The sequence below is a fragment of the Argopecten irradians genome, chromosome 3 (assembly GCF_041381155.1).
Source record: "Argopecten irradians isolate NY chromosome 3, Ai_NY, whole genome shotgun sequence".
Taxonomy (NCBI): domain Eukaryota; kingdom Metazoa; phylum Mollusca; class Bivalvia; order Pectinida; family Pectinidae; genus Argopecten; species Argopecten irradians.
Window position 1 is genome coordinate 56,633,047 of NC_091136.1, and position 21,251 is coordinate 56,654,297.

Consider the following 21,251-nt stretch of genomic DNA (forward strand, 5'->3'; position numbering starts at 1 on the left):
TCAAACTGATAAAAACATTATTGTCAGTAGTCAGACTGACTGCTGAAGTCATGAACACAATGTCAATAGTTATACCGATAAGGAACACATTATTGTCAGTAACTGGACTGACTGCTGAAGTCATGAACACAATGTCAATAGTTATACCGATAAGGAACACATTATTGTCAGTAACTGGACTGACTGCTGAAGTCATGAACACAATGTCAAACGTTTTACTGATATGGAACACATTATTGTCAGTAGGTTTTGTCGATGAGTAGAACAGTAATCTCAGTTTTCAAGAAGTTATTGTCAGTGGAAATCCCAGACTGGTGAAGTCAGGAACACTATCATGATCAGTGGTCCGACTGGTGAAGTCAGGAACACTATCATGATCAGTGGTCAGACTGGTGAAGTCAGGAACACTATCATGATCAGTGGTCAGACTGGTGAAGTCAGGAACACTATCATGATCAGTGGTCAGACTGGTGAAGTCAGGAACACTATCATGATCAGTGGTCGACTGGTGAAGTCAGGAACACTATCATGATCAGTGGTGACTGGTGAAGTCAGGAACACTATCATGATCAGTGGTCAGACTGGTGAAGTCAGGAACACTATCATGATCAGTGGTCAGACTGGTGAATCAGGAACACTATCATGATCAGTGGTCAGACTGGTGAAGTCAGGAACACTATCATGATCAGTGGTCCGACTGGTGAAGTCAGGAACACTATCATGATCAGTGGTCAGACTGGTGAAGTCAGGAACACTATCATGATCAGTGGTCAGACTGGTGAAGTCAGGAACACTATCATGATCAGTGGTCAGACTGGTGAAGTCAGGAACACTATCATGATCAGTGGTCAGACTGGTGAAGTCAGGAACACTATCATGATCAGTGGTCAGACTGGTGAAGTCAGGAACACTATCATGATCAGTGGTCAGACTGGTGAAGTCAGGAACACTATCATGATCAGTGGTCAGACTGGTGAAGTCAGGAACACTATCATGATCAGTGGTCAGACTGGTGAAGTCAGGAACACTATCATGATCAGTGGTCAGACTGGTGAAGTCAGGAACACTATCATGATCAGTGGTCAGACTGGTGAAGTCAGGAACACTATCATGATCAGTGGTCAGACTGGTGAAGTCAGGAACACTATCATGATCAGTGGTCAGACTGGTGAAGTCAGGAACACTATCATGATCAGTGGTCAGACTGGTGAAGTCAGGAACACTATCATGATCAGTGGTCAGACTGGTGAAGTCAGGAACACTATCATGATCAGTGGTCAGACTGGTGAAGTCAGGAACACTATCATGATCAGTGGTCAGACTGGTGAAGTCAGGAACACTATCATGATCAGTGGTCAGACTGGTGAAGTCAGGAACACTATCATGATCAGTGGTCAGACTGGTGAAGTCAGGAACACTATCATGATCAGTGGTCAGACTGGTGAAGTCAGGAACACTATCATGATCAGTGGTCAGACTGGTGAAGTCAGGAACACTATCATGATCAGTGGTCAGACTGGTGAAGTCAGGAACACTATCATGATCAGTGGTCAGACTGGTGAAGTCAGGAACGTCTATTAAGAATGTATCCATTTTAGTGAAACAAACTTATGTACTGGCCCATTTAGAGTATTGACTGGTATATGCTGATCACTATGCGCGTTTTAAGACACAGTTCACTATTGTTTGATTGTTGTCCCCGTGTATGTTCAGCCAATGATTATGCTCTATTTGTTTCATTAGAAAAAATCAATTTCCTTGAACGCATAATTTGTATTTAAATATCAATCGTTTAACTAAACAAGTAGAATGAATGGTATCAATGGTGACATAAGCTATCCACAAGTCTGAAGACACTTACATGGTAAGTCAGTTCACTCCTTAATTTTCCTCATTTATCTTCTGTTATCCAGAGTTGACAAATCATTCCAGCGCATATATAAATGTACTTATTAAGATGGGGGCTTAAGCCCTAGGCTTCTATAACTTAAATTACCATATCATCTGTACCTATTTGTCACTGTCTTGTAAATTATTTTGTTTCATCAAAACCTCAAACTTAAGAAACGTCTGCATGGAGAGTATAGAGCAAAATACCATATCTAAATTCTATTTGATTCTTCGGCTTCGTAAATGCTAAACACAATAGCTAGTTCAGTCTAGTATGAAGGTCAAAATTCCAATTTTATCGATCATCTATAGAAATAAGGAGGTAGATCATTTCGTAGTATCCATTCGTATCATACATTTCGTTGTTCTTGATCCCCAATACAACTTTTCCCCGCTACTTGCATTCTCAGCTCTTAAAATTCCATTAAGGTGGTATGGTGTGGGGAGTACTAAAACTAGGTCAGGTTAAAGTGAAGCCCAGATTTATTGAATAATTAGATAAAAGAACAGAAAACTTTCTCATATCTATTTAGTTCTCAAATGGAATATATATGCTCTATATGGTAGCTTTATCATCAAGAGAATTAGAAGTTTGAAGTAAGATTGCCCTCGCGAATTAAAGTTTCTAAATTATCTTGTAGTAATCTAATCAAGAATTAAGTATGATTTACAGCCTGTAAATGTATATTTTTAATTCACATTTTTGGTCTTACCTCCCAGTCTCCAGTCAGCATCGTTTATATAAAATTATGACTGTCCTGTTAAATGAATGTTTCACACTAAACTTGATTGCAATCCATTGAAGAACAAAGAGAGAGAATTATTTCATAACAAATATTCACATGTCCTATACTGACTTATCCATAGTGATATTTTAGATATGGCTTTTTTGTCCCAATGATGTTTCATTTCAAAGGATTCTGGTTGAAAATAACGAAGAAGTAAGATTTTTGATCAACATTCTTAAATGTTTCAGTTTTGGAACCCAGATATCCAACCATTCAAATTGTCCTTTTCCACACGAAATTATGTTGTTATTCTGTAATTGTATGGACTCTAGAACTCCCGCACACTTTTAGTTGTAATCCATGATGAAGCGTTAAGGAGAAGTAGGATATAAGTAAAGCCACATGCTAAGAAACATGTTCAGATGGGAAGGAGGGTGGGTTCATGCAGGTATAGGTATGGTGACCTCGTAAATAGGGGTTTTATCTAAAATCAAAGTACTGAAAGTACTGCTGCGGTAAAACTTCTGGATGATAGGAGTTGATTCGAGTGTTACTAGTAAGACCACCTCGCTATTAAGACCACTTTTACTCAGACCACTGGGAGGTTTTAATGTAAATACTGTAATACATATTCTCAAAACATGTTATATAATGTTTCTGGCGTCCCTTGCTCATACACATTTTTATTTACAGCGGTTCGGAGCGACAGGGAGCTGGGTTTTCGAGAAAAATATTTCAAAGATTATAGGATAGATAACCACGTGAACCCCCATATATACATCTCTTCGTATCTGTAGCAGTGTGCAGCTAAGCATGAAGGTGTGATACATTGATCATGACCACATCAAAACAATAAGCAGATATCTAGAGTTGGCTGTTCTATTGTTTAGAGGATTACGTGTCATTTTATAACGAAATCTCATCGTTTGGTTGTTTATGCAAATTAAATGAAAAAATTCGGAGGTGTTTAAAATATGAATGATATTGTAATACATGTACGTAATATTCTGTACTAGGTAAATGTACATATATAATCTGTAACACATTGTTTTTTTCAAAGTAAATTATCATGTCAAAGTAAAATTGCTGAGTGAATCTGCTATAATATATATTGAAACCACTGAAGCTTACAATTTTCGTTACTGTAAAGGAAATTTTAGAAATATCAACCCATTTCAAATGATTCGACTGAACTAAGTCTTCCCATCTTCTCCTCCCGGTAGGAGTTATGTTATTTTTTCATTACATTGTACAGATCAATATGAAATACTTAATGTTAGTAGGAATAAAATTTGACATATATCAGTGTCAGCTTAATTCAGGTGTTCTCTGATAGCAGATAATAAAACCGTGATGTTTCACAAAATTAGTACTGATCTGAAAGATTTGTATCAATTCTTCAAAACAGTAAAAAGTAAACGTGTCACTATCCTTCATTAAATAATATACTACAATTATGTTTTTCTTGAACCAAGCCTTATAAGAACAGTTTTGCTACAATAGTCATATTTCAAAGTAAATTATCATGTCCAAGTCTTATAAAAACAGTTTTGGCACCAATAGTCAAATTTCAAAGTAAATTATCATGTCAAAGTACAATTTCTGAGTGAATTTGCGATCCGAATTTTGGACCTATCCTTGCTCCAAATTTTGCTGAACAACTTTCCATAATGTTTAACAAGAAGATATTTACAAATTGTAGTTAGAAAAGGACACTGATGACAATACCTGTCATTTAGTTAACTTGTGCCATTACCGTTTGTTAGGATATATGTTGTGATGTACTACAAACTTGATAGACATAGAGAAAAAATATTAACATTTTTTGACAAAAATCATCCTTCGTGCCATTTACATGTCGTTTAGTTAATTAACTCAGATTATTTAGTTTTATAGTTAGAAGATATACATTCATGTACTTGAAACTTGATAAAGCATATACCGGTAATCAGCTGAAAGCTGACACAGATTTTTTTCTCTCTTTCCCCTCTCTCCCCCTTCTCTCTCCCTGAGATGTTGCCAAAGTAGTATTAGTGAAGTTTTAAAGCATGAAGGTCATCCTTTATGACAATATACGTTAGTAATATATGTTACACGGTCTGACAACCATTAATTTGTTTAGTTATAGATAGTATGATGTTCTTAAACTTGCTAGACACATAAGAAACATTAACAAACCTATTTTTGTTAAAAAGGAAATCCTTGATGTCATTCATATTAGTCATTAGAGGTCAAATACGTGTATGGTATTACTTAAACATTATATGAGATTTTATATAATATAACCAGTAAGATTTTTTCTTGATAGATGAAGAATCTCTTATCCTACACTTAACATATATGCTTGTTTAGTTTTTAACAAACAAAAAAAATCAATTTAATTTGACATTACAAGTCACCATAATGCTGAAACTTTTCTTTATATAAACTTGACAACATAAATACTTCCTCTTTGATTGAAGGTTCTGCACTGAAATGCATTATGTGTATATAGAATAACTGGACCAATGTGATAAATTAATACGATCAAATAAAAAACAATTAGTTGTATTAGTTTTTCAGCCTTTGTATAAGTCCTGTCTTCTTTGGAACGTTTTCCAATTTGCAGTTATACTGATGATATAACCATTGACTTATCAATCTTTACTAGTAATTCTGAGGTGGACCAGGTTTCATCTATGATCATGACGATCAAGAACAGTAACTCTGTATCCTAGCTGACCGGTATATAATACATGTACTGTATTTTGGTTTCAAAATTGAAATTTTATGAAAAATGTAATATACATGTATATTTCCATTCTACTTTCAGTTTCCCGTTTAATCTATGTTAAACCAGATGGGCAATATCTGGCTATGAACTCCAATCTGGTCATATGAATATTTGACGTTTCCGCTGCGTCACTGAGAATGTATACACTGTATACTTACGCCTATACATAACGGTCAAATGTTTTTAAAAGCGGTTTTAAAGTTGTGTGGTCTATGAAATCTAATGGTATTATCGTATTGACAAAATAGCATGTATTCAAAAATATTATCGCATAATTTTCATTTGTTAGCTTGTTTCAAACCGTTTTGTGTTGAACTTTATTCAGAATCTGATGCTATGGCTGTTCCGTTTATTGAACTTGGTGACGTCAACACTAGCTCAAGCGGGAAATTCAAAAGATATACATGTATAGTTTTGAATTTGAATGATCGTAATGGAAATATAAGTAATAAACTGTTACCAGATTGGACATACAGTTGATATGAAGCCAATCCGTCCGAAAGATAAATATCCATGGCGCCCGCGCCTAACGGGCGCCATTCTATTTATCTTCCTTCCGGATGGGCTTCATATCAACTGTATGTCCAATCTGGTAACAGTTTATTGCTTAAATATATAAATGTATTTTGTTCCATTTTTTGCATATAACACATTTACAAATACATGGGACATCAACATAAACTTGACATGACATATACATTACATTTCTATAAAAAAAAACATAAGAAATATAACATAGCATGCTGAGTATGTACATGTACGTGTGGGAAAAAACAGTTTGATATATTTTGGTTAAGATAAATTTGCAAATTACTATATTTGATCAAATAGTTTTGTCGGCCATTAGAATCTTAATCATATCATATTTTAATGCATGCTTTCGTGGAAATTCACGTGGAGTAGCTATTCTTTTTAAAAATAATTTTGAGTTTAAAGTTCTTAGGGAAAAGACAGACAATACAGGAAATTTCATAGCTTTAGAATTAGAAATTGAAGGTTCACATATTACACTTGTAAATATTAATGGACCTAACCACGATAGTCCTGACTTTTATGATAATATTTCAGATACGATTGAAGAATTTAATTGTACTCATGTAATTATATGTGGGGATTTTAATCTTGTTTTAAACCCTGATCTTGATTATGACAAATCATATAAGAATGTAAATAATCCTAAGGCTAGAGATAAAGTTCTGGAGATAATTGAAAATTTTGGTCTTGTTGATGTTTTCAGGGAGCAACATGAAAACATTAGGAGATTTACATGGAGAAAAGAGAATCCAATTAAACAGGCACGTTTAGATTATTTTATTATTTCGGAAAGTTTACTACCCAGCATTAATTATTCAGGTATAGAACCCAGTTATAGATCGGATCACTCATTTCCAAAAATACTTATTAAGTTGAATGAATTCAAAAGAGGTAAAGGAACATGGAAATTTAATAATTCACTTCTTAATGATTTTGACAACTTAAAAACAGTAAATGATTGTATTGATGAAGTTAAGAAACAGTATTCTTTATCTGTTTATAATCTGAATAGCATTGAAACTATTTCAAATTCAGAAATTCAATTTACAATATCTGAGCAGCTATTTTTGGAAACACTACTTATGGAAATCAGAGGAAAAACAATATCATTCTCATCTTATAAGAAAAAACAAAAGAACTCTCAAGAAGATTCTCTTAAAAAAGAAATAAAAGAACTCGAGGAACAAGATAGTGTTAACTTGGATGAACTACATGAGAAAAAAAATGAGTTAGAGAAAATAAGATCGCATAAAATCAAGGGAAGTATTATAAGATCAAGGGCAAAATGGGCAGAGGAAGGAGAAAAACCAGGTTAACCTACAAGTTATTTTTTTAATTTAGAAAACCGAAATTACACATTGATAATGGCGACATTATATCTAAACAGGAAGTAATTTTACAAGAAGTGCATTCTTTCTATGAAAAATTATATGAAGTTTCAAACACAATTGATACTCAGAATGTCAACTTAAAACATTATCTCAATAATTATAATATACCAAAACTATCTGAAAATGAGTCTGATAATTTAGAAGGGGAAATTTCACTTAAAGAGGCAGGAAATACTTTGAAATCGATGAAGAATAATAAAAGTCCTGGATCAGATGGGTTCACAACAGAATTTTTTTAATGTTTTTGGGGAAAATTAGGGGAATTTGTAATAAGATCAATCAATTTTGGTTATCAAACAGGACAATTATCTATAACACAGAGACAAGGAATAATAACATGTATTCCTAAAGCAGATAAACCAAGACATTTTATGAAAAACTGGAGACCAATTTCACTTTTGAATATTGTATACAAAATTGCATCTGGATCTATAGCTAATAGGATAAAAACTGTTCTCAATAAATTAATAAGTGGTGATCAAACTGGTTTTATTTCAGGTCGTTATATTGGTGTGAACACACGATTAATATATGATATTATGCAATTTACTGAAGAAAATGAGATACCTGGCATGTTATTAATGATCGATTTCGAAAAAGCGTTTGATTCTGTTTCGTGGATATTTATTGAAAAAGTTCTTCTTCTCTTTGGCTTTGGTAAAAGTATAATAAACTTTTCGATCTCGCCACCAGGGCTTTCGAAAGAACGTTGCAATTCAATTCAATTCTTTTATTACTTTGAGCCTTTCGGCTCATCGGTTTGAAACAAAACATATATACAAACACAATACACAGAATACACACTTGCATCCATGCAACACACACTCACTCTCACCATACATACATGTACACTGACACACAACAACCCTCTTAAGTATACATGAGACTAGTGTAGAGGGATTATGCTAATTGTAGCTTATAACATGTTATTTCTTATTTTATTACATAATTTAATGTATTTTGCTAAATTTGATAACTCTTTTTTGTTCTCTGTTTCTAAAAGTTGAATATTTTTATACATACTCGGTCTAATGAAATAATATTTCTTAATAAAACGCTTTCTTAAAGTTAAATAGCATTCACATTTTAAAATAAAATGAAATTCATCTTCAATGTCCTCACTATTACAATACCTGCATGTTCTTTCATTTCTTTCTAAATTGTTATACCTTCCAGTTTCAATATTTAATTTGTGAGATGACAATCGTATTTTTGTTATTTCTTTTAAATTCATGACACCAATTGGTTTTGTTAAATAAGGTTGTAAGCAGAAATTTTGACCAACAAACTTGTACAATGAACACTTCGAAGATGAATCAATTTTTTCTTTACATTCCTGCTTAAAAACATCACACTATTTATATTTTATAACATTTATTATATAGTCAGTTGTATATAGATCCCCAAACTGCCACAAATACCCTACCCCTATCCTAAATAATTCATTTCTCACTCCATCCAACCATTCACTCCCATTTTCTAACATTTCCTGATAGCAGGCATTCAAAACACAATTGTCAGTCTGTTTTAATTTTATCCAATATTTGAAAATTTTTAATTTTCTCCCTATTTCTAAAGGCATTCTCCCTAATTCTTGATATATCATAAAATTTGCTGTAGATTTTTTAACACCCAATAATCGTTTACAAAACCCTAAATGATTTTTTTCAATGTCAGGAGCCTTATGAAACCCCCAAACTTCAGCTCCATAATTAAAAATACTACTTACATATGTATCAAAAATATTAAGTTGGGTTTCAACATTAAAATAGTTTTTCTTAGACACTCCTGTTATAGAAAACAAAGCTTTTCTTCCCTGTTCAGCAATTTTTTGTTGGGCTTTTCTAAATTTCCCATTGAAGTTAAGTAAAACCCCCAGATAATTAAATTCCTCTACCGTTTCTAAAATATTTCCATCATACAACCATACATCTTCATTTTTTAATTTACCTCCGTTTCGGAAAACCATCACCTTCGTTTTAGAAGTATTAACCGTGAGATTCCATGTATTTGTATATAATAGAAGAGAATCTAGCATTTTTTGTAATCCCTCGGGAGTTTCAGACAATAACACCATGTCATCAGCATACATCATTAAAAATAGGTTAATATTTTGTAACTCTATAGAAGGACATCCTTCTGTTAAAAAATTAATTTCACAATCATTAACATATAAAGAAAAAAGGAGGGGTGACATTATTTCCCCTTGGAATAAACCGTTCTGACACTGGAAGAATTCAGACATATTTTTATCAAATTTCTCACAACATTTTACATCTTTATATAAAGCTCTAATAATATTTAACAATTTTCCTTCGATACCTTCTTTAATAAGTTTGTACCACAAATTTTGTCTATCTACAAAGTCGAAAGTTTTTTTGTAATCAATGAAACAACAATATAATTTTTTCCTTTTTTTTTTAAACATTTTACTTATCAGTGCCTGTAAAACAAAAATTGCGTCAATGGTTGATAAGTTTTTTTTGAAACCAAACTGGGCGTCACTTAATTTAGAATAATCACTATCAAATTTCATTAGACGCTCATTAAGAATTGATGTAAAAATTTTGCCTAAGCAACTTACTAGAGTAATTCCTCTGTAATAATTTATATCATTTTTATCTCCTTTCTTAAAAATAGGAATAATATTACCTAAGGACCAGCTTTTAGGATAAAAACCAGAGTTAAAAATATTATTAAACAAAACAATGAGACATGGCATAAGTACCTCTTTACCCTTTATAAAATACTCATTTATCAGTAAGTCTGGTCCGCATGCCTTAGAGTTGTTTAATTTATTTATGGCTTTTAGAACTTCATTATCAGATATCTGTTCATCTAATTCATGAAACATATTATTAGGTAGTTAACGTCATAGTTATTAAAAAAATCCCTCACCGTGTCATTTTCATTAGCTGCCGTTGAGGACAGATTACTAAAATAATTGAAAAAATCTTCATTAGTAAGGATGCTATTTTCTTTATTCTTTCTTTTTCTAAATCTTCTGTAAAAAACTTTTGGATTACTTTTTCTTAAGAATTCCACCATATCACCTTGTTGATATATATATACAATGTATTCGCGCTTTAACTTAGCTTCTATTTTTTTTATAAATACGTTTTTTGGCAATAAAACTATTATTATTTTCTTCAGATTTAAATGAATTAAATCTAAACAAAGCATTTTTGTAGTCAATATATTTGTTCTTACAAACTTCGTTGAACCATGGTTTATCTTCCACTCGAGATTTTTTTAACCTTCCTTGGTTTATTTGAAATAGAATTTAAAGGCAATAACAGTTCATTCAACATATTAGTAAATCTATTGACACTTTCGTCTATACATTCTTGATTTTCTGTATTTATATCACATGCTTGTAATAACTGCCTGCTGTTTTCCTCTAACCTAGATAAAGAACTCTCTGCATTTTCATCCTTCCATTTAATATTTATACATGTACATACCTTATTTTTATCAGTGTAATCTGTACCCATAACATTTCTCTCCCATGAATCCACTGTGATACAATTAGGGGAATGATCAGAAAAAACATTAAAAATTCCACTTTCAAAAAATGTACACTCATTCTGTTTAGTGAATGCATCTTTTCTTGATCATCAAAGAAGCGTTTCGCTTTGAGCGAAATCGTGTAAAAAACAGGCAATTTGCTTTCGTTTTGAATACCATCTTCTGTATGCATAATGAAAAGTTGCTGGATAAACAGAATACACGGTCACTATCTTCCAATACAAGTTTTATTTGGGTGTCGACAAGGAAAACCGAGATACCGAGATGACTCGGCAAAACCTCCTCATCTCATCTCATCGCACGTCCTTGGCCTATCGCTACCCACGATGCTCTCGATCATGGTCTTATATTATGTAAATTTTCATGGGATATTAAATCTAGATATATTTGTTTTCGACAGTTAAATTTCTATGAACATGTGTAAAACAAGCAGTCTCAACTGCTATTCCGAGACCGTAAAATGCAATCTTGGTCACCTCAGCCAAAACACAGGGGCACGCAAATTATGACAGAAACGTTTACTAGTAATTTGATACATATGTCATTTAAAAGTATAGGAGACCTTTTGACATGCACGTGTATATCATGACGTTTCAAGTGGCTGCTCGTATTATTTTTTGTGAAAATGATTATACATATATGTTATAAAATTTCTGTTAGCTTTTTTTACTGTCATTATTGTTATATACACTGTATGTGGTATTTAAACGAAAACACATATTTCACCTAAGAAGCCAATTATATATATAATGGAAGTATCAGTTAGCTTGTAATAATAATAATAATAAGAAACGGAGCAAAAACAATATGCCCCCCCCCCCCAACTTCGTTTTGGGGGACATAATAAAATATTAAAAACTCTTCTTGATTCTTTTACGTCATTATTTTTATTGCACAACAGGTTGGAATTAAAAACTTACAGATCCTTTACTTTACAGGTTAGTAACCGTCCAAATTCCCAGTCCGTAACTGTAGGTGTTACTATACATATATCCATATCCTTTACTTTACAGGTAAGTAACCACCCAAATTCCCAGTCCGTAACTGCAGGTGTTACTATACATATATACAGATCCTTTACTTTACAGGTAAGTAACCACCCAAATTCCCAGTCCGTAACTGCAGGTGTTACTATACATATATACAGATCCTTTACTTTACAGGTAAGTAACCACCCAAATTCCCAGTCCGTAACTGCAGGTGTTACTATACATATATACAGATCCTTTACTTTACAGGTAAGTAACCACCCAAATTCCAAGTCCGTAACTGCAGGTGTTACTATACATATATACAGATCCTTTACTTTACAGGTAAGTAACCACCCAAATTCCCAGTCCGTAACTGCAGGTGTTACTATACATATATACAGATCCTTTACTTTACAGGTAAGTAACCACCCAAATTCCCAGTCCGTAACTGCAGGTGTTACTATACATATATAAAGATCCTTTACTTTGCAGGTAAGTAACCACCCAAATTCCCAGTCCGTAACTGCAGGTGTTACTATACATATATACAGATCCTTAACTTTACAGGTAAGTAACCACCCAAATTCCCAGTCCGTAACTGCAAGTGTTACTATACATATATACAGATCCTTAACTTTACAGGTAAGTAACCACCCAAATTCCCAGTCCGTAACTGCAGGTGTTACTATACATATATAAAGATCCTTTACTTTACAGGTAAGTAACCACCCAAATTCCCAGACCGTAACTGCAGGTGTTACTATACATATATACAACTTTCAAGTGTATATTATAAGACTCTTTCATATGTGGATATGAATATTCTACACGAGGTTCAAAATCAGAATATCTCTATCCTTCATATCCACATATGAAAGAGTATTAATTACGTTTAATTGCAATTTTACTACTACGACTTTGCGCCATTTTGAAATGAATTCGAAAAAATCATTACTCTATACATGTTAATTGAGTGATATTTTCAACGCAAATTCTGTTGTTTTATTTTTTAAAGTAAATACAGCATAACTTCTGAAAAAATGTTAAAATTGTAGCGAGAATGTAGTAATTTTGTTGAAGCTGTGACGTCAAGGGGCTTTATTGCATGGGTAGCCATGCAAAACAGCTTCAAGCGACATGAGTGTAATGCCCTAGACCAGCCAGTATTACACGTGTAGGTATGACAGAAAAAATACTCTTTCATACGTGAATATGAAGGATAAGGATATTCTACCCCCGGGATCAGAAAATGTCGTAAAACTTTAACAAAATGTCGTAAAACCCGAGGTAAGCACGATACATTATTTCCATCAGTCTTTAGGTGTACAATATTACTTTCACAATGTCCAACCCACTGTCGAATAAGTGTACAATATTAGACTGATACATTGTCCTTCCCATTGCCGAGTAAGTGTACAATATTAGACTATGCATCGTCGATTTCATTATCCAGCCCATTGCCGATTTGTATTTGGTATACAACATCAGATCTATACATTGTCCAACTCATTGACGAGAAGGTGTACAATATTAGACTATGCATTGTCCACAGGCGTTTGTCTTTAGACATTTTTCTCTATATATAAATGTAATACAATTACATATATACATGTATATAGAGAATATGTCTATAGCTCCAAACGCCTGTGCATTGTCCAACACATTGCCTATCACGTGTACTACATTAGACGTATACATTGTCCAACCCATTGCCGAATGTAACATTGTCTAACCCAGTGCCGAAGTGTACAATATTAAGACTTAACATTGTCCATGCTATTGTCAAGTAGGTCTACTATATTACTTATACCTTTTCAAATCCATTGCCGATTAGGTGTACAATATCAGACTTATACATTATCCATCCAATTGTTGTATACGTGTATCATGTTAGACCTAAAAAATGTGACTCTAAATCATCTTTCAAAACTTCCAAATGCAAGTTGTTGATAAGATGGTATTCTGTTTGTATTGAAGGGAATCCCATACAGAAACAACAGTCTGCTATAGGGAGGTGGAGGACGGAGACAGTCAACAGAATCAAATCCCTAGAACGTTTGGATGGTAATTAGACAATTTTATCTTTCAATAATGTGTAGATTCACTATTTCAACAATAACTTACAGATATTAATCATTTAAGAGCAATTCGATTAGTTTAATAATGTTAGCATCAGTAATCTGGTCCAACAATTCTTAATGTTATGACACTGATTTTCAGGTATGCCGGTGTATTTGTCAACTCTAGAGGGTGATGTATCAAACAACCTGGAGATGAACAGTATATGATATTAATTGGGAAATTTATACTACCTGTAAGCCAGCTTTCAATATACATTGTGAACAATAGTTTAACCTTGGAAGATGTTCACGTAGATGTACACCAAAATCAATGTAACACCTCTGTGCATGGGTCTATAATTACAACTAAAACACACAATAAAACGTACTGCTCTTTTGAGCCATTTATTTGGTAAAAATATGTTTGTTAAAGAATTTGGTTCCAATACTGAGATATAATATTAAATGACATCACATTGCAAATGAATAACAGATGAAATGATGAGAGGCAGAGATGAGAAAGCAGGTATGTTTTATGCAGAAATGCCAAGTTGACGCCTTTTTCAGGGCATGTCCTCTAATAAATCTCTAACAATAAAAATGTGTTCAATGATAGAAATGGATGTTGGATTTGGTTTGAAGCATACACAAGAAAATTTATATAATAAATAGTACAACCCATTTCCTACCAGTGGTTCAACAACCAATATATTTTCTGAACTGATCCCTTTAAAATATCACTTTCTGTTATGAACTAGGAATAGGTAAGGTGTGTGTTTTACACATTAATGGCAAAGGAATGTGACCATGAAAAAGACTAACTGATCAATATCTGTATGGCTCAACATTAGTGACGTAAATTTTACCTAGTCTGTCAATGCATCATCAGTCAGTGACCAGAAAAGAGCAAGTCTAATGTCCTAGTGACATCGGTCAGTGACCAGAGCAAGTCTAATATCCTAATGACATCGGTAAGTGACCAGACAAGAGCATAACGTCCTTGTGGCATTGGTCAGTGACCAGACAAGAGCATAACGTCCTTGTGGCATCGGTCAGTGACCAGACAAGAGCATAACATCCTTGTGGCATCGGTCAGTGACCAGACAAGAGCATAACATCCTTGTGACATCGGTCAGTGACCAGACAAGAGCATAACATCCTTGTGACATCGGTCAGTGACCAGACAAGAGCATAACTTCCTTGTGACATCGGTCAATGACCAGACAAGAGCATAACGCCCTTGTGACATCGGTCAGTGACCAGACAAGAGCATAACGTCCTTGTGACATCGGTCAGTGACCAGACAAGAGCATAACTTCCTTGTGACATCGGTCAATGACCAGACAAGAGCATAACGCCCTTGTGACATCGGTCAGTGACCAGACAAGAGCATAACGTCCTTGTGACATCGGTCAGTGACCAGACAAGACGCTCCTTGTGACATCTGACCAGACAACAAAAGCATGCAGCAAGATAACTCCTTGTGACATCGGTCAGTGACAACAAGAGACCAGACACCAGAGTGCATGACAACGCCCTTGTGACACATCGTCATTGACCAGACATAAGCCTGTGACATCGCACGCCCTTGTGACATTCAGTGCAGAGACTAGCCTTGACATCATCATGACAGACAAAAGCATAACGTCCGTGTGACATCAGTCATTGACCAGACAAAAGCATAACGTCCGTGTGACATCAGTCATTGACCAGACAAGAGCATAACGTCCTTGTGACATCGGTCAGTGACCAGACAAGAGTATAACATCCTTCTGACATCGGTCAGTGACCAGACAAGAGCATAACATCCTTGTGACATCGGTCAGTGACCAGACAAGAGCATAACATCCTTTTGACATCGGTCATTGACTAGACGAGAGCATTATATCATTGTGCCATCGGTCAGTGGCCAGACAAAATATAACGTCCTTGTGCCATCGGTCAGTGGCCAGACAAAAGCATAACGTCCTTGTGACATCGGTCAGTGACCAGACAAGAACATAACGCCCTTATGACATCGGTCAGTGACCGGACAAGAGCAAGTCTAACGTTCTTGTGACATCGGTCAGTGACCAGACAAGACCATAACGCCCTTGTGACATCGGTCATCGCATTGACCAGACAAGACTATAACGTCCTTGTGCCATCGGTCAGTGACCAGACAAGAGCATAACGTCCTTGTGACATCGGTCAATGACCAGACAAGAGCAAGTCTAATGTTCTTGTGATATCGGTCAAAGACCAGACAAGACTATAACGTCCTTGTGCCATCGGTCAGTGATCAGACAAGAGCATAACGTCCTTGTGACATCGGTCAGTGACCAGACAAGAGCATAACGCCCTTGTGACATCGGTCAGTGACCAGACAAGAGCATAACATCCTTTTGACATCGGTCAGTGACCAGACAAGAGCATAACGCCCTTGTGACATCGGTCAGTGACCAGACAAGAGCATAACGCCCTTGTGACATCGGTCAGTGACCAGACAAGAGCATTACGCCCTTGTGACATCAGTCATTGACCAGACAAAAGCATAACGTCCGTGTGACATCAGTCATTGACCAGACAAAAGCATAACGTCCGTGTGACATCGGTCAGTGACAAGACAAGAGCATAACGCCCTTGTGACATAGGTCAGTGACCAGACAAGAGCATAACATCCTTTTGACATCGGTCAGTGACCAGACAAGAGCAAGTCTATCATAAAGACTTAACACACTCCAATGTTTCTGTATGCTGCCATTCATTAATTCACCCTATTTTATCTATGAGGATAAAAAGATGTCATGGGTTGACTGGTGATGAAGGGTATGATTGGTGTTAATGGCCATTTTGTAAACTCCGTATACCATCATGAGGAACCTTCAGACATTTTAACTATTCAAATTGTCCCTACAACACATCTGCAAATCTCCAGACAAATCATATACAGACAAGCCAAAAGACAAGCACATGCTCTTCTAAGGAGAGAAAAGAAAATGAAGGACAAGAATATGTACGACAGCACTGGTAACAGGTACCAAAAATAAGTAGGACAAATAATGGCATGATTAAAATTTACATATCAAATGACCATGGTATTTGTTTTAAACAAAAAGCACTTTTTAAAAATCTTTAAATCTATACAAGAATGATCAATATATTTATGATAACACTTTACAACAAACAGTTCTGTAATAAACTATTATAATCGTGATGATGATAAACACAAGTAAATTGATGGTTAATGACACAACCAGATGTTCAATTACCCATCACATTCTCATACCTGCTGTATAATGATGAACAGTTTTATAAGTACACTATTTACAATATAGAGCATAACTTTCGCGCAGCATTTATAAACATTTAACCTATCATACAAAACATGTATCCATATTTTTTAGAAATATTAAAAAAAATGAATAAAATATATAGTAATCCTGTCATAAATTTGACTAATCAAAATACAAATGCTGAAAGATTTCCTTTCTGGAAAATACCCCCTTTGTTTCCCCCCAGATCACACACAGCCTTTCAGTGATAGTTTAAATAAGATATATGGCCAAGTTATAATTTTGAATAAAAGAACTGAGAGGGAAAAAAAAACCCTGCCATTGATTTGTACTTCAGGAGAGAACCGGTTTGCCTTTATTTCCAGAGTACGTGGAGAGTTAGTAATGAGAAATTTCAAAGTAACAATTTAAGAGACATCATTTGGACAATTTAATGCAATATCAGCATTTTGAATTATGGAATAACACCTACATAGATTTAAGAGATATAACAATAAGACATTAAAAATGTTAGTATAGAAACAATTTTGAAAAAGAAATAATTTTTTTTTTTTTATTGATATTAATTGATATAACTACCTGTTGAAGAGGCTACACCGCCGACAAAGCAATACACATAAGTTATTATTTGGACAAAAGTCAGCACCGATTCAGAATATACAGGTCAAATCAACACCTACAAACCAAGAATTGGGTTATACATGATTTGTATTTGGTGCATTTACAATCAGTATCTTATTCAATATAGGTTCTAAGTGTAACAAAATTTTTTCAGGTGAAAGTATGTAACATATTTAAACGGTGAAAAATACAAAATAGCAATTGTATTTAATTGATATAAGTTAGTATAATATGTCGCCGGAGTCTCACCTTCAATGGAGATAATAGTCTTCCATGTTTTTGTATCTAGGTTCACCACTATTTAATGGTTTCTATATTTTTAATGGTTCAGAAATCTTACTGATTTATTTTGTTTCCTTGAGCACAAATTATTTTATGAATCATCATCAAAAGGCGTGTTGAAATTTTCAATTGTTCAGATTTTTAGAAACAATACATTCTGATGTGTTAGAAACTGAATCTGTTCTCAGCACTGATATTGTGTTATAAGTTTCATAAATAGAAGGAAATATGCTTAAGAAAAATAAGACCCTATTAAGATTAAAGAAAATAAGTCTTGATAGCTTAATAAAGAAAAAAAATGCTATTATGCATGCACTAGCTGATGACGATACGAATATTGAGCATAGTAATTGAAAGGCTAAAGAAACCAAGGTATTTATATCAATACCTATGATATTACAATCACAAGGTTAGCACCAACAAGTAATTATCTCATACATTAGGTTACGGCCATACAGAAGAAAGAATCAAGATTGTACAATACATGTACACCAAAGTCCATCTGAAGATGAAACTTACAGTACCAGTAATTACCAGCAGATACTTACAGTAAAAATCTTTGAGGAGTTTTAAAGCAAAACTAATAACTCTGTTGTTGCTGTTTTGAACACTGATCATTTTTAAATTTTCAAAATGTCTTAAATTAAATGTCTTAATCCATTTATTGAGGCACATAGTCGGGTATCATATAAACATCTAATAATTAAAAAGGATAGACCCTTCTCCATCAGAGGTGGCTGCAGTAAGATTAAGTGAAAGTCCACCAATATTGGAATATTTATTTAGAATGTAGATTTGTTCAAATTAACTTATATCAGCAAATATTTTAGAAAACGTTTTACTGGTACTTGAGTATTGGTACAGCAGCAGTTGATATTCACTATTTGTATACATGTACATTGCTATGGATTTTTTTCTTTTTTAATTTCTTCGAAAAACAACTTTACGAGGGATGTCTAGAGAATAACGCACCAAAGTAGTGTGCATTCCTTTGCAATTTTCTTTCTATTGAATGCAATTTTCTTTCTATTGATTCTATATGATTATAAAAGGCCCAAGGGCATTAATGGTCATCTGACAACCTTGGCAACAGTTGTATAATAATTTTAGTAAATTAATTAGATATGGTGTCGTGGTGGCCATCTTTGATTTAGGATCAACTAGAAATGTAACAACAATTTGTTGAGATAATTTCAGGCGAGTTTTAATGAAATTGTACTGGTAGAGCTTGAGAAGAAGTTCAAAATGGCTGCTGTGGTAGCCACCTTGGATTTCGAATCAACCTGAAAAATAACAACACTTGGTAAGACCATGTCAGCATCATTTCAAGCAAATTTCAGCTTAATTGCACTGATAGAACGTGAGAAATTCAAAATAAGACAAGAGGCCCAAGAGGCCTTGACCGTCACCTGAGTGCTGATACAGAAAGAGCATTGCAAAGTTGGTTCAAATCTGTAAAAACTATTTACGAATTAGAATAAACTTTAACAAGAGGCCAATGGCCTCGTAGCACGATGGTCCAGTTAATTAATGTTCAATGATTGGTTTTGACTAATATTCTTGATTATCACTCATATGCACTGTTTAAACTAATAATTAATTAGGACAATTCAAATGACCACTGACATTTAATTGTTATCAATGTTGGTATTAAAACAATCATAAAATTCTTTCAAGACAGATGTCATTCATCAAATGTTAAGTTATATATAGATCAACAGTTTTATAAAAAAAAATTGATTTGTGCAGAATTTTTTTTTTCTGAGCAGGGTTTTAGTGTCAGCATATGCAGAAGCAGCATCTTCTTAGTAAGAATATTGTTGGGACCAATTCAAATAGCATCAACTTAACTTTAATATTAGAAAATTTAATAAAATTCAAAATTTAACAATGCTGTTTATTCAAATTAATCAGAATATTGTTATATGATAACAAGAGATCCCAGAGGGATCTTGGCGCCCACCAAAGAATTATTTATATCCGACAAAGGAAAGATGGATCTTTTCTCTACTTTTTAAACTTTTTCAAACATACTACATATAAAATTTGAGACAGATCGCTTCAGTACCTTTTGAGAAATAGCGGTAACAAACTTCAACTATCAAATCCAAGATGACTCCTTGGCGGCCATCTTGTTGATCAATCGGTCCAAAATCACAATATGCACAACAACTAGGGGCCAAGGGGAACCTACATGTGAAATTTGAGAAAGATCCATTCAATACTTTGTGAGAAATAGCGATAACAAACTTTGAATATAGAAATCCAAGATGGCTGCCTGGCAGCAATTTGTTGACCGATCGGTCCCAAATCACAATATGCACAACTAGGGCCCTAGGGGATCCTACATATGAATTTTGAGACAGATCCCTTCAGTACTTTCTGAGAAATAGCGATAACAAACTTTGAATAACAAAATCCAAGATGGCTGACTGGCGGCCATCTTGTTAACCGATCGGTCTCAAAATGCAATATGCACAACTAGGTCCCTAGGAGAACCTACATATGAAATTTGAGACAGATCCCTTCAGTACTATCTGAGAAATAGCCATAACAAACTTTAACTATCGAAATCCAAGATGGCGGCCTGGCAGCCATCTTGTTCACCGATTGGTCCAAAAATGCAATATGCACAACAAGGGCCCTAGGGGAACCTACATATTAAATTTGAGAAAGATCCCTTCAGCACTTTTTGAGAAATGGGGATATCAAACCTTAACTATCAAAATCCAAGATGGCCGCCTGGCGGCCATCTTGTTTTTCCTATCAGACTCAAAATCTGTATGGCACAAATAGGGACCAAGGGTAACCTCCATGTGAAGTTTGAACAAAATTCCTTCAGTAGTTCTCAAGAAATATCGATAACAAACTTCAACTGCCAAAATCAAAGATGGCTGCCTGGCGGCCATCTTGTTTTTCCGATCAGCCTCAAAATCTGTATGGCACAACTAGGGACCAAGGGTAACCTCCATGTGAAGTTTGAACAAAATCCCTTCAGTAGTTCTCAAGAAATATCGATAACAAACTTCAACTGCCAAAATCAAAGATGGCTGCCTGGCAGCCATCTTGTTTTTCGATCAGCCTCAAAATCTGTATGACACAAATATGAACCAAGGGGACCCTCCATGTGAAGTTTGAACAAAATCCCTGCAGCAGTTTTCAAGAAATATCGATAACAAACTTCATTGCCAAATCAAA

The 21,251-nt window shown here is 34.5% G+C and overlaps 1 protein-coding gene across 1 annotated transcript; it reads left to right on the top strand.

Annotated features, from left to right (window-relative positions):
* Positions 1–334: 334 nt before the first annotated feature.
* Positions 335–1,581, top strand: LOC138319751 (polysialoglycoprotein-like). The gene is made up of 2 exons (XM_069262883.1): positions 335–513; positions 633–1,581. Exons 1-2 carry the CDS (start codon positions 335–337, stop codon positions 1,579–1,581), a joined length of 1,128 nt encoding a protein of 375 aa, XP_069118984.1.
* The last annotated feature ends 19,670 nt before the right edge of the window (positions 1,582–21,251 follow it).

Bases quoted from the DNA above. Each gene is read 5' to 3' on its own strand.
- LOC138319751 (XM_069262883.1), top strand. From the start codon at position 335: ATGATCAGTGGTCCGACTGGTGAAGTCAGGAACACTATCATGATCAGT. The intron at 514-632 runs GTCAGGAACACT...CTGGTGAATCAG, and splicing joins ATCAGTGGTCGACTGGTGAA to GAACACTATCATGATCAGTG.